Raw genomic sequence first — 15,487 nt, forward strand, 5'->3', positions numbered from 1 at the left:
AGCCTGGTAACTATCCTCATTCTTTCAATGTCACTATTTTTTGTAAGATGGCTAGCCATGCCATCATTAATATCACAAGAGGATTCATGTTTGTTTATTCTAAAATGAATGTAAATTGGACTTCATACCTAATGCCTTAAAGCCACGCTGAAACACAAGGAAGTCTGTTATCTTTATACCATGTATTTTAGGATTTTTTTTCTCCCCACTCCAGCAGAAGGCTGACAGTGTATAATGCAGTGGTGCAACTGCCTGATTTGCACATTTACAGTGCTTGATAAGGGGTTGAAATGCTTGATTCCCCAGAGGTCCTCCTTGTTCTTTCCCCAACAGAAAATGTCTCCCTAGATTTCAATACAGCTGTGACAAATTTTTCTAAATAACAGATATCTAGCCTTTAGATAATGCCTTTCATGCAGAAGAATGTAAAAACACTTTACACAGGGCTCATGCAAATCCATTCACTACATGCCAGGCAGCACAGAGCGGAGCCTGGAATCAGAAGTGGAGCAACCTGTTCCACATGGCACCTCCTGCCGAGGGTGCTGGGACCCTATGCACCATTTCTTGCATCAAATGCATCCTAAAATACAGTAAAAAAAATCAAGACAGAATTGTTGAAACCCCTCAAAGTTTCCCTAAGCCATACTGGACAGACATCCAAATGCATTCAAATATACTGCCAAAAATCCATATTGCTTTTGCTCAGGAAATGACGTAACACCTTCAACCACCAAGTCACGCTGACTTTTTTTATGTCAATAGCACTGTCTAAAACCTGGCTTTTAATAGCAGCCATATCACCTATCCCCTTTTATAGCATTACTGTGGATTGTGCCACAGCACATTTGTTATAAAATTATTCTGGAATAATGACAATAAAACCAAGACAATTACTCCTCCAAGCACTAGCGTTGGGGTATTTTTTAACGAACAGATTTGATTGAAAGGTAAAGATTAGCTTTAAATTCTTCCACCCCTTCTTTTATTTGAATATGAAAAGAAGGTGTAATACAGATGCTTATCTTGATATGACATTAAAAGACAGTTTGGGTCAATATAATTACTGTAGAACAGCAGAATTTTTTTTTAAATCCTTAAATATTTGTACTTACTGATTTTACCCTTCAGATGCATTTTAGCATTCTGGGGTAATCAGCTAAGTCCAAACCACAGATGCAGAAGTACCTACTAGACAGTCCCTCCCTTAATGTGTATACTATGCATACAATATCATAGGTTAATCCCCCCTAAAACAAGAAAAAATGTATTTCTGCAACAACATTTTAGAACGTAACGATGCGAGTCAAAGTGACCCCCCAGAAGAGCTTCTTTGCACTTGATGGCAGGTTTATGGACATGTTGTAAATGTCAGACTACACCATTTTTAATAATAAAAAAAGACACTATAATACTGTTTCCTTGTAACCGAGACAGAAAATCATTTGGTAAGAGTAAGAACATTTATTGGTTTTGACATAAAAATTTCTTGCTGTGAGGTGGAAACGCTGTATTCCAAATACCAGAAGAAACGTGAAATCTCAAGGGTTATGTTCAGTAACTCGGTTCAAAAGCAGATGCGGCAGGTGCATTATTTAGGAGCTTGTCAGAGATGATCTTCTACAGCACACTACTCCAGGATTCATCTCCTGCTATGCCTGGGAAGGGGATTCTCATGTAAACACATGGCAGAACTGGCTGGCTGCACATCAAGCCCATACTGCCCAACCATCTTCAATACCACTATGGTCAGTACAAAATGTTAGTATCAGAAAAGGTCTTCAGTACTGAATGCAACTACTCCTCCCACATACCCCACGTAAGAGCAGTTCTTTGGCTGAGCTCTTCAGAGTGCATTTGCTCTGAAAAATTCAAAGTGACACTTTTCTCAGTAGCCATACTTGATGTTCTAAAGTGTATTTTGTATTGCTGAACTCAGTGCTAATTTGGTGCCACAAAGATGTAGTACATTCAATGGAAATGAGAAACAGTTGCGGCCCAAGCTACTGCTTTGAATTTCCTGACTCCTGCACATACAAAAACTTGAGCATATTTTATTTAGCAATTTTGTTTGTTTGTTTTTCATTCTTTCAGAGCACAAATCCTTGAGTAGAAGCAAGTCACATCAGGATTTCAGTAGGGATGATCACAAATAAACATGCTAGTACAAAACCAGAAGAGGCTCAAAGGACGAACTGTTAAAAACAAAACAATCCAAATGTGTTGATTGGGTCCTCTATGCCTATAGCAGTGAGCTAGATTTTCAGCTGCGTAAGCCATGGGAGCATTGTTGTCTTCAGCACAGATGAACTCATTTGTGCAAAGGATCTGACCTGTGTTTCTGTAGAAGATACTCCAGACATACATAGACCTGCATAGCTACCTTCCTGTTTCTCTCAAACACACATCAACATTTCAGGAAGAAGGAATTTCCTATGTGTTTCAGGTGCCAGAGTAAAAACAAACACAAAATCCAATTTGAACCATTCCAGTACAGACTTAGAAATCCTTCATACAGGAAAATCACAGCCAGTAAAATACATCTTTTTTTCTTTTTTACGTAACTGAGTAGCTTAAAAATAGTAGAGAAAAATCACTTTCAGTTAAGAACAAGCAGGATATATAATTTAAAACTGTATATTTTTAGAAAATACTATTTTGATGGAAAGTGCTCCCCTTAAACATGTCTGTACTGGCCAATCAGAAAGGATACAACGATTAGAAAGAAATGGCTTTCCTAATGTATCATTGTACTAAACATTTGAGAGGGGAAGAAGAATACAGAGAAAGCAATCGTTATACCTTGAATATGGAGTATGCTGGCCATGTGTTTGTGGCACAGAAAACGTGTAACAAAACATTTTGCACAAAATTGTGCTCTGCAGTAGTGAGAGAAACCAAAGAATGAAAAAGGTGATCCTATGTATGCTTAACTGAAAAACAGAAAATAGCTCTGTACCATCTCTCACTTGCACTGAACCCTGAAGGGGAAAAAAATTAGGATGATTACACATTTAACTGCAGTAATCCTGGATTAAAGCATTTAATTCCTAGACTGTTTACAAGCCACCAATACAAACATTAATAAGCAGATATATGGCAGGCTGCTTTAAAAGTATATTACTTCGCTGTCAAAACTAGCTCTGGTATAAAGTCAGGAGTATGCAATGTTTTATTCTTTTTAAAGGAAGGCTTTATCTCAGGGGTTTTAAGTAATCTCTTATGCCTGAACTACTACATAAAAATATAACATCCTCTGCAAACAGTAAGCAGTGGTTTCTTTTTTGTTAGCAAATGGAGTACACCCTAGCCTTTTAAATATTTGAATGCCTTTGAAAATAAAAGGTGTCTCCAATATAGTAACAGGTAAATTATATCTCTTCAGACAAGAGTAACAATTAACAGAAAGCATCTTGTACCATGTTTTCCTTTATGAAGCATTATTGTACTAAGCAGCACAGAACCTCAATGTGAGTGAACTTACATTATTCTGGGGACATCTGGAAAACTCTTCACTCTTAACTCTAAGGAAACTGATAGCTCTGAGGGAAACTTGCCTCTACACTCCCCTCCATCAACAAGTATTACCCAGTCACTCACAGTACAGGTAAATGACCTCATCAGCTTAAGCCTTGTTTTGGCATTTCAAAAAAACCAAAGAATTTCTCAGCCTGGGTTCATGTACCAGCAGTCACCACACGCTGGTGTGTCACAGCAGGACAGGCCTGTATGCCTGGGAATTTCCAATATGCACAATGTGACTTTTCAGAAATGGGTTATGGGAGAAAGATTTAATTCCAATTTATCCTTGCATTTTTTCCATTTCCAGTTCTCCTGTTACAAATAGCACAACTTCTCCCACCCCGCCCCCAACAGTGTATAAATTAATTTCCCCTAGTTCGCTATAACCTGTTTCTTAACTCAATGGAAGCTGGGTTAACTTATTGATCAAAACCCACTGTAGACAAGAGAAGCCTTTCTACGGGCATGAACAGATTTTCACTCTGGATGGTGAAACCCAGGTGTGATGCTGCAGTGCAGCACCACTCCCCGTGTCCTGCTGAGCTCCGCATACTTCAGCAGGCGTGGGAGCAGGAATCACCCCCAGTTTCTCTCTCTCCAAGGTATGGGACAATGTGAAGCTTTGTATCAGATGGGAAACTACACAAACGGGAGGTGGCAAACTCCCAGATGACATGGCCAAAGTCTTGTGGCTGATACCTCCAAGAGTTTAGAATCACTGCAGTCAGGTAACTTGGGAAACTATAAATTAATTAATTTTGCTAGCTCGGAGAAATTTTGTGAAACTCTACATTGTCTCTCAGTGACAAAACCACAAAGTATCTGTAGTGGCACGTCCTGTGACTGAATGCCTGTTGTCCTTACAGACAGCATTCTGCACACATAACCAAGATTATCACATGCAAAAAGAATGAGAGAGTGGAAAAAAAATAGAAAAATACATCTTAGAAGTTACTTATGTTTAATGCTTAAAAGTCTGAATGCACAAACAATAATCTACCATTATAGAAGTACTGGTGGTCAATACAATGCATTAGAACTATGTACAATGACACAGTTTAGTATCAAAATCTTTCTACAATGTAGAGTATTACGAAACTGTTAATGACATCAAACACTAAGCACTTAAGACACCATTTTTTGCTACCACATTTGGAACTTCAATGAACAGTCCATTTTAACTTGCAGCATCAATCCATTTCTAGTATGAAATTAAGTAATTTTCTACTTATACAATAAGATTTATCTACACGGGTCTTTTGATTTTGATCCATAGCAGCAAAGGCACTGTACATCAGCAGATCCACAGACTTAAAGATTTTTTTTTTAAAGCATTCAAAAAAAAAGTCACAGATCATAGTTTAACAGCAACAACAACAACATAAAAAGATAACACGTTGTCTCTGGCACAATGGCTCAGTCTGCGTCCGTTTTAGGGACATCCAATCAAGACTTGGATTGAACTGCTGGCGAACAAAGCAAGTCCTTATCCCAATGAGAATCCATTCCTTTTTGTATGTCGGAATGAGTACTCTTGTAAATCCTACCTTGGAGGTCATTGCTTTTGTAGTTTGTATATTGGTAGGCATCCATTCTTATTTCAGTGCAGTTTCCAAAGAACATATCAAATATTTTTCATAATCTCTTGTAATTGAAAAATTGCCCAAAGACACATATCCCCATTTTCAAGGAAACATTGCAAAAGTTTCCAGAAGTAACAAAGGTGATTCTTTGAGGCAACTTATTGTACTCTCTACAATATAACAAAGAGAGGTGTTTATATTAAAAAACCTAGCTTGACACCAAAATGCTTTATGTTTATCAACAGAAAAGCATTGAGAACAAATCTGTACACAAGATGCTATATTAACATTGCAAATATATAAATTAGCACATTCTTACTTAAAGTGAATTTAATTTAGATGTGAACTGAATTTGCCATTCATCACAGGCATGTAGATTACTGGCTACAGTTTGCAGTTTCCTAAGTTTCCAAGACTGTCTAAAATAGTTAAGATACAGCATCTTCCCACCAAATAATTATACTGTAATAACACTTAGAGGTCTCATCCAAGAACAGGACTAAAAAATATAACAAAGTTTATTTTTTTAAATAGAAACTACAAGTCTATTTAGTGTAACTTTAACTATCTCCTGAACATCCTTCTCCAAGATCCCCAATTCATCCACCTGCAAAAACACAAAGTATACAATGCACCTTTCAAACTAAAGCCGGGCCAGACAGCTTTATTTAGTCAGTTCATTGTTAGAAAGCCTTCTTTAAACAAAATAAATACATTACAGCTATAATACATAATTAAAGAGTCAAGCTCACTGTTAAGTATGCTTATTCCATCTTCTTCCAAGTAGATATCTGACAATTTGGTATCACAAGTTCTTAATGAGCATTCACAAATCAACAGCAAGTTAAGAAGGTAAAAATAAATTCCACAACTGTGATGAGCATTTAAGTTCTCAGTTTAGAAAGAAAAAAAAGGAACATACAGCAAAGTGCTAGGAGAAGGAGTTCTGTCTGCATTCAGATTTGTCTCTAATAAATAACTTCATAGACTGTAGCTTTCTTGTCCCCAGAGCCAGTGACAATGTATTTGTCATCCACAGAGATATCACAGCTAAGCACAGATGAGGATTCTTTGGACTACAAGGAGGGGAAAAAAAAAAAAGAAAAAAAAAAAAAAGAAGAAAATTATGTCTTTCCAATCCTTCAATCCAGAAGGGCTTGAAGATTAATTGAAAGAGTTTATAGAAAGGGAATACACTGAAAGCTGATTTAAATATCAGTACCCTAGTGGCAGCTTTTATTACAAGACTGTTTCTCCAAACTTGTTCCACCTAAAGCTCTATGGCAACAAAAACCAGCAGCGGAAAGGGAAATGAATGTTATGGACCTAGAGATAATCAATCAATCAATCAATCAATCAATCAAATATAAAGAATCAGTCCTTTCTATACACTTTACAAGCAATGAGCATTTATTAATATTTTATAAGTTAACTTGTGCATAAAAATGAATGAAAAGCCATCTTCTTCTTCCCTCCTTTTTTTGTTGTAAACCAGAAATCTGTATGGAGAAGCATTACAAAGCCCTACCCACCCACAGGTATGAAACAAAGAGACTCCACAGAAGTAACTCTATCTCCTCTCACTATCTCCCCAACACAGGAGACAAAAGCCTTGCACAAAGGAATTTACATTATCAAGGAGGATGCAAATATGAAAAGATACTGTGGTGGAATAGGATGCACAACAGTGTATAGCAGGCAAATGGGAGACAGGATACATTAGGATGCAGTAGCTGTCGCTCCCAGCTTTTCTGTCTTTTCTGGGATGATGTGTATGTATTGTCACATTTTACTTGCTGTTTTAGTGCATGTTTTCTTTACATAACATATGTCCACATTCTTTTCTGCCCGTCACTGCAAGAGCTAAACACTTCCCAATCATGCCAAGTTTTTGCCGAGAAACCTTCACTGCACTGCACAGGAAGTTTCTTTCTCTACCCCTCATTAAGAAACCTGGACTGGGGTTTTAGCATCATTTTTAAGGGAGATGTGTTCTTGTTAGGACAATTTGAGCTTTCTGTAGGAGGTGGTTCCGGAGCTGAATAGCCTCCACTGAGAAAACTCAGACCTCAGCTTTCTCATGTCAAGGCAAACTGCGCTGTCTCCAAAGGCAGAGACATGGCAGGTATCAGCACAGGTGAGACCTGACCATTTAAACCAGAACACCAGTTAACTTAATTCAAGAAATTCCCAGACTAGGGGTACCTGTAGGTAACAGAGAAGGACATGCCAAAAATCCCACTTTTCTTTAATTGCACTGAAGTGCCATTAAAATTAGGCACAGACGGATTAAAGACTATAGAAAGGCTACAACTTCCAGTTACACTCCACTGGGCTCCCTCCATAAGGATACAGTCTTCAGCTCAGGAGTCTGCCTGTCCAATCCGCCGACTTTACGCATCTCATACAAGAAAAATACATGTGTTGAATATGACTCTCACTAGTTGAGCTACATTTTGGACCTTCAGTGAATGCTCACCTAACGCCATGACTTGGGTACTGCATTACAGCAATATGCACAAGAAGGTGATGAAGAAGGGTATTAAAAACAATTTCGGATTAAAGGGCTACTTTATTGTAAGGGCTAAATTACTCAAATGTTAGAAAGGACAAAAGCATATCTCTCTTTAATTACAGACCAAGTCTTAAAGGAACATAATAATTAGACAAGAATTTCCATTTAAAAACTCCTTAAGCTAATGACAGACCCTGAGATGTGCAGCTCTACTGCACTGTAATGTATGCGGAAAGTAGCTTTTAGAAGATTATTACCTGGAATATACTGGCTCCATAAGGTGTTCTCCAGGCATTAAGAAGATTATCTTTTCCAGTGCTTACAAACCATTTGCCTGCAACAGATTGTTTAAATGTTATTGTTGCTTTTTTTTTCAAGGAATGCACCCCAAGAAACAGATTAATCGTAAAACCAATGCATTCACACATTAATGGAAAACGCAGCCAAAGAACAGTCACATTTTCATCTGTTTGCACTACAATGTTCGATCACAACATAAGCAGTTCACACAAAAAAGCAGTTACGCAGAATTTTTTAAATAATTTTAATACTTAAATTTAACACCTAATTTTTAACTATACCCCTACTTTCATTTAAAGGCAATCTTGAATGAATTTATCAAGAGGGAAAACACCAGCATAGAAAGATTTGCTTACCACAGTGAGCAAATTTGAGTGACAACACACAGCTCTCATGAAGATGCAGCTGATACTTGTCTGGCTTAGTAACATGCAGCACCTCAACGTTACTGTTTTCCATTCCTACCGCCAACCACTCACCAGTTGGACAATAACCCAGCGAGAAGATCTGGAATTAGCATAGTACATGCTTCAATCAGTAAAGGAATGAGCTATAGATATTCAAAACCAACTCTTGCTATGCTGTTAACGCTATGCAAAACCACATTTTGGTCTACTACAGTTTTAAAAATATGATAATCCAATTACTATAGTAATCAAGATAAATAAGTTCATGTAAACAAAGCTCAGTTAAAACTGTAATAATAAAGCACTGAATCAAGCTGTAAAAGTTAATGTCCTAGTTTATCTGACAGCATTTAAAAATATTTTCATAAAATATTTTTGAACAAGAATCTACAGAAACGGGAACAGATTACACACAGGAACACTTTAATCTGGCATTTCTTTTATAAAAAGGATTCTCCACTACTCTCATGGAAGAAGTACTAATCTGTCAAATAGTCATAATCCAGAAAGATGTTTAGCTGCCACATTAAAAAAAGAAAAAAAAGTGTGAGATCAAGTGAAAAATTCTTTGGAGTTCTCGTTGAGCCTGCTTTATTTGCTTAAAAAAAATCAAAAAACAGAAAACAAAACACAACCCAAAACCCCAAAGTGCTTATTTTAGAAAACCATGACAGATTTTTCTTAACATGCCAAAGCTTCTGAGATTGAACCTGTGATGTGAAGTCATGTTGCTGTAGCTGTCTGCCTTCTCTGAGATCCCAGGACCTGACTGTATTGTCCAAGCCTCCTGTCCATAGTTTGGTGCCATCATTAGAAATGTCAATACAGCTCGCTCCATCCGTGTGGCCCTGAAATTGCCTAAAGATATTGAGAGAAGATACGCATGTTCTCACACTGGAAAGAGTCGGTTCTGAGCATGTATACAAAATACCTCCTTTTTCTTTCAGTCCCTGACATGCAGCCATTAAAGACAACAGTAACGTACATTCCAATACCAATCTGAGATTAATATAAACTCTGGGACGACCACATGAGTTTTGTGATGAATTGATGAAGCAATCAGGCCAGACAGCCAAGTGCTAATTTGATTTCAAAAAGCACACTTTACGAGTCAGATACTCTGGGGATCTTTGCTGCTAACTGTGTGATACCCACTACTCGATTCAAAATACCCCACTATGTAGCATGATCGTCAAAATTCCCTGAGTTTAAGAAGAATCTGCAGGTCACCAACAAAGCTGAAAAAAAAAAGGGCAGTCTAAATAGGACCATCAGGGACTAAAAGCCTGACTTTACATGCAATACTGATATATTACACATAACAACATACACACAGTACAGTGCACAGAGAAGCTCTGTATGACTGGCTCCTAGCTTACTGTACATCAGTGTTGAGCAGCAACCCATACTTCTAAGATGCTAAGTTTGCAATACAGTAATTTAAACACGTCTTTACCCAAGACATATTTGCTGGAGCACTGATTAAAGAGATTGGAGTGTGAGCACAGTGTATTGCATGGAAACAAAGAAAACCATCTGTTCAAAGAACCTACAGCAGTGTCAACACCAGCTGATCTTAGAAAATTATAGTTACGGGCTGCTCAACAGGCCTGGAATTATGAAACTCTCAACACCTATAAACAATTATATAGACTTTTGTCAAGGTATTACCACAGCTACTGCCTGGCAATGAAATACTGGAAGCAGCTACGCAGACACCGTGGAGAAAATAGCATATGTACACAGAAGAGCACGTAAGGCTGTGTCTAATTAATTCTTCACAACCTGATGATCCAGTTCTGTCGACCTACCTTACTAAAGTTTGGTTATGCAGATCCCACACTGCAATGTTCCCATCGCTACAGCAAGAGAAGCAGACCTTGGAATCGGGGCTGATAGCTAGAGCATAGCAAGCCGGAGCAGAAGATGTCAGCTCTGCTTTGATGCGAGGAGTTGGAGCTGCCAGGTCCCAAATGGATAACGTGCTGGCTTCCCCACCAACAATCAGGGTGCGGCCGTCGGGGAGCAATCTGCAGGAACGGATGTAGTTATCTCTGTTCTGTGGAGACAGAAGCCATCAAGAGATTACTCATGAGGAAAGGAAAACAGCATTAACATGAGAGCAGAAATCCATAAAAGTATTGTATTCCCTCCTGGTTTTAATGAGCCATTTATACTTATGACAATGATGAAGTGTATTAATGCCAGAAAATTACACGACATTAGGGAAGTACTTAAACTTGATCTACAAAATTCAGTAGTGAGAGATATTTAATCTTAATTAGCATCAAAACGCAAAGACCCAAACTCAGCCCAAAACAATTCAAGATAGCTGTATTCAACAGATTGTGTAGAAAGTTACATTTTCATACTCTGTTTATTTCAGCACATTAACCTCTCGGCACGGGGGAGTATCAAATTCCCTGCACACTCCCCCTCCCTTCTGTTCCAGTGAGACTTGCTGCCACCATCTAGGAGATGTCAGAGGAAAATATTTGGGCAATTTTCTTCATTTGTGTAGCAACTTGTGTAGCAATTCATTATATGTCTACATGTGCTGCACAGTTCTCATTTTACTGCCTCTGTAACAAGAAGCAACATCTTACCAAGAACTGGTAAATGACATAAGAAAAGTTGCTAACAATGGTTCATCTTGTTAGCACATTCAAATAATTTGTGAATAACACTCACGGATATTTTTAATTGTCACATTAAGACAGGACAACGCATTCAAACACATACACAGACACAAAATATGTGACACAATCTTCAAATATTCTTGGAGAATACAGCTGCAAGATAGCAATTTTTAGCATGATAGGATATCAAGCTTTAAGATTGCTAAGAAATGTCAAAGTTTATAAACAACATTTGCTGTGCTGTCTTTGATCTTTCCCCCTACCAATACAATTTTAGGATATTAAAGATGTTTTGATTCATTGGGAGGAAAAAAGCCACAAGTACAACAAGGAACATACTTCAAACTCAGTTCTAAAAGAAACAAAATAATCACAAATGAAATATCAAGCTTTGATACCAATGACAGCGCTCAAATAGCCACTGGTTTTTATATCTTAGCAGTATCATTTCAATCTTAACACAACCTGCTATCTTCTTCCACTGTCGTATGCCACTGTTCACCTACCAGGCAGTCCAGCTGAGAGACGGGGCTCTTGTTCCCAGGGTGGCTGATGTCCCAGACTTTGACGCACCCCTTCCCACCCGTGTACACGTGTCTCGTGGGGTTGCTGATGGTAACTGCACACACAACTTCCCCATGGTTCAGAGTGTTGATCTGACGGGCATGGCGAGGGATTCCTGGACCGATGAGGGCATCAGGAGGGAAAGGAACCGGCTGCATCTGACCATCTGCACTTACATGAAATGAGTATGCTCTGACAGGGAAAAAAAGATAGGGGGTGATTTAAGAAGTTTTTCTTCAAGACTATTTAAGAAAACAGAATTAAAGGTATGTTTCCACTGCGGGCATTCAGATTGTACACTCAACTCCTTTTGCAATCTTTAATCATGCGAAGAAGAAATTATTTATTTATCTATAGTGTGGCCCTCAAAGCATAAACTTAGGTACTCTTCTTTTAACATGGAAACTCAAGCACCATCTACCAATCCAATGAGCTTTTACAACTCATGCAATGATGGTTTCTGGCATCAGTGAGGATACACGACGCTACTCATAAACCTGGGGCACAGGGAGACCACCACATGAAAACAAGGGAAGGAAGGTCGGGTTATGGCCCCCTGGAAGACAGAAATAGTTGACTGCCTGCTGCAGAGCACAGCAGGTAGCTGAGTGCCAGGGGACATCTGGTTGCTCCCTTACTGACTCTAATGTGCAAACTTCAGCTGGACTGCTGCCAAGGTGCCCTGAACACACTGCAGGTCCCACACCCCTCAAGCAAAACTGCCTAGCACTGTACCTAAGGGCGCACTGAAACCTCCACTGTAAAGGAGTTAAGTCCTCAAGGTACAGTTGCTGGCAACTGACATGACAGACCAGCAAAAACACACTGGAATTTTTTCCTTCTTTTGGGCTTGCTGTCTTCTTTCTTTTCTTTTTTTTTTTTTTTTTTTTTCCTTTGTGGATCTGACACAACTATTACAAATCACAATTTCTCTTGCCAGAACCAGGGCTCTCACTGAGAAACAATGTGTTGTGTGACTGCCAGTTATGCCACCTGTGAATAACCTATCAACAGCTTCATCTCAAAATATTTTCCACGGAGAACAGTTAGGTTGTGAAATTGTCTTGTTCTGAGATGCTACCTGACACATCACATCTATTACAAGAGCACAAACTTTATAAGAGGGTTCACCTACACATACCAAGGTATGCATAGCAGAAGGCTTTAATTTCCTTAGACCTAAAAAATCATCATAGTACTGATGAAAAATCCATTGTCACAATGGTGGATGGGAAGAGCTTACAAAAAAAAAAATTCTATGAGAATACTTAGGAAGATCACTTCTTTAATTGTTGCTTCAAAGTCACTGAAGAAGGCAGTCTTCAGAATTCAGCTATTGAATTTGTTATTTAAGATTCATAGTGCATCAACACTAGAACAACAATTTTCAGTGGGACAAAATGCAACTGCATTTTCACCTTTCTGCCCTGTTCCCAGAGCTTTACGCACTCTTCCCACCCTGTGCTCTGTTTTTTGTTCTGGCAGGTCTGAATGACAGGTCATATCATCATTCTCCATTTTTTAACATTAAACACATTCAGGAAAGGGTAGGACAGATTTCTGTGGTTGTCAGAAGCAGCAAACTGTCTATATGAGTAGAATTAGGATTTGATTAACACCACAGAAATCTGAAATATCTTCCTTGTTATCTCCCTAATTCCTGTTTGCTGCAGTAAGGTACTGAAAAAAGCAGCTGATGGTCACCTGAAATCTCTAACAAAACAAGTGGAACTTCATTATCACCTTTTCTGATTTCTGTATGCAGTCACCCTCTGCAAAGCCATGTTGAGCACTGAGTGTATGATACTTCTATCAGTCAAAGTGATTTTTAGCATGCTTATGGAGTACCCAGAGAATATATTTTAACAATTACAGAAATAAAGCTTAGATCTGGAGTGATCTGTGACTACATTATTCTCACTCTATTCACTACTCCATGCCAGCACGTGTGATTAAACTGTTGCTTTGTTGCTCGGTTTGGTTTTGTGGTGGTTGAGTGTTTGTTTTTTTTTTTCACTCTGAGAACTAACACCACATGTTGCTTATTTGAAGTACTCTAAATATCTTACAAATATCTGACACTATAAACACCTGGCGAGCACTTTTTTCTTCTTTTCACATTAGCTACCTTTTCTATTTATATATTGTACAATCCTCAGCATTTTGACATATCTCCAAATTGAAAAGAGAGTTATTAGGGGCCAGATCCCTGATGTGACACACACTGCCTGCTCCATTTCAACAAGCACTCAATAGTGTGGAGAATTTACACAACTTTCGCTCTAAGGGAAAAGGAAGAGTAAATGAGAAAGCAACAATCCTGAATGATAGCTGTGAAAAGTACCGCACTTAAGATGAAGAAAAATCAATGCAATCATGCTAAAACAACCACAGATTTCAAAGGTTTCAGGCCCTACAGCAGACAAATGACAGTTACATTTAAATGTTTAAAACAGTCATCAATATGTCAACAACATTCAAAAGCCTTGGAGATGCACCAGAATTGAACCGGTTTGATTTCAGTTTGCCTCACATTTTATTCCCCCCACCTCTAACATGAGTGAGATGTGAGCAGGGAGGGCTCTGCACCCCTTATATTGCCGTTTCTCAGACCACAGCAAGCAAAGCCTGGTAGAGCCGGTCACCCTTCCTTCTGGGCGACCAACTCCACCAAGGATGAACTTGAACCCAGCGAACATTTGAACATTATGTCAAGACATTTCTAAGTGCCTACTGCACGTGTGGGATGAAAATCTGTGCTCCGCAGAATTTTTAATGCAAGCAGCTGGTCCGGAAGCTGCTGCACACCAATTTCCAAACTCGCCTTACAGAGCCACTTACCAGGGCAGCGAAACTAGCAGAAAAGTCAACTTGAGGTGGTAACTAGCATGTGACGTCTGAGAGAGCTGGACATGGTGTATGATTTGCGTGACACGTTACATACAAGAGGAGTTATAGGCACTAGGACTGATTGCTTGTCACCACGATATGTTATTAATCCTGCACGTCCGCAAGCTCACTGGCAGGTTAAGCATCATTTATTAGCATGCATGCAAGTGTGTGACTACTCCCAACCACTCCTCCACAAACATGTTCATACATACAAGAGTGAGAGAAGGAATGGCACAAACATCCCCTGCCCTTCAAACTCTCCAGTATTAGCTGGTCACAATTTCCCACAAGTGTCACGCAAGAAGTGGAACTTGAGGACCCTTACATAAAATCTGGATCAATATGGTTTGCATCACTGTTTTATTTTTTCCCCTCTCTAACTCATAAGGGATGTGAGCAGAGAGTTCTTCATATCTGTATAATTCTTCTTCTGAGGCTCACAAGTGAAGCCTGGTAGAGCAGGTCACCTTTTATGGTCAGTTCCATCAAGAATAAATTTGAACATTATGATACAATAATTCTTTCCAGTATTTTCAATCAAACAAAACATTTCAGTGTTCCTTTCTCTGCACTCTGTTGTTCATAGCAGCTGATAAGTTTGCAAGTAATTGCAAGGCTTTTGTGAGAAGCAGAGTACAGTAGAGATGGAAACCTGAGATCCCATTCCAGTTTGCACTTCCATATAAGACCAATCAGTCAGATTCAGCATGTAACACCTCGAAATTCAGCTCCTTTTTCCATTTATTTCTGTCTCCTTTACTCTATACCACCCAGACCTTGTTGGCTGCTATTAGTCTTTAAAACAAATTTACAAATGCAACTTTAAGATTACACAGTGTTTCTCCTGCCCTTGCCAAATAGCTGTATTTATTCCTATTCACACAATAGTTCTCAGTAGCTACAGGGAATTCCAACTAGCAAGGGAACACAACTTCAACAGATGACTGACTTTTAAAGTTGAATGTTTGATACTCACGGTTTTCCTCCTGGGATGCCTGTGAGATTGGGAGGGATGCCTGGGACTCTCATGTGATGATGTGGATCAAAACCAACCTATAGTTTTCC

At 38.8% G+C, this 15,487-nt stretch overlaps 1 protein-coding gene across 10 annotated transcripts in view; it reads right to left on the reverse strand.

The window, feature by feature from the left end:
* Nucleotides 1-3,528: 3,528 nt before the first annotated feature.
* Nucleotides 3,529-15,487, reverse strand: part of LOC104020885 (TLE family member 4, transcriptional corepressor) — a 101,496-nt gene continuing 89,537 nt past the window's right edge. For 6 of the 10 annotated variants that reach the window (XM_087741555.1, XM_087741554.1, XM_087741551.1 and 3 more), the window contains 7 exons: nt 15,399-15,475; nt 11,473-11,722; nt 10,139-10,386; nt 9,038-9,185; nt 8,277-8,427; nt 7,878-7,954; nt 3,530-6,181 (listed from right to left, as the gene is read on the reverse strand). In XM_087741555.1, the coding sequence (XP_087597681.1) occupies nt 6,074-6,181; nt 7,878-7,954; nt 8,277-8,427; nt 9,038-9,185; nt 10,139-10,386; nt 11,473-11,722; nt 15,399-15,475 (1,059 nt within the window). In that variant the 3' untranslated portion in view covers nt 3,530-6,073. Of the gene's footprint in view, nt 6,182-7,877; nt 7,955-8,276; nt 8,428-9,037; nt 9,186-10,138; nt 10,387-11,472; nt 11,723-15,398; nt 15,476-15,487 lie in introns of all 10 variants that reach the window. The other 4 variants (XM_087741548.1, XM_087741546.1, XM_087741547.1 and 1 more) reach the window with 3 other exon arrangements.

This window comes from Nipponia nippon, unplaced genomic scaffold (genome assembly GCF_047370975.1).
Source record: "Nipponia nippon isolate SJK-2023a ecotype South Korea unplaced genomic scaffold, ASM4737097v1 scaffold_8, whole genome shotgun sequence".
Lineage (NCBI taxonomy): Eukaryota > Metazoa > Chordata > Aves > Pelecaniformes > Threskiornithidae > Nipponia > Nipponia nippon.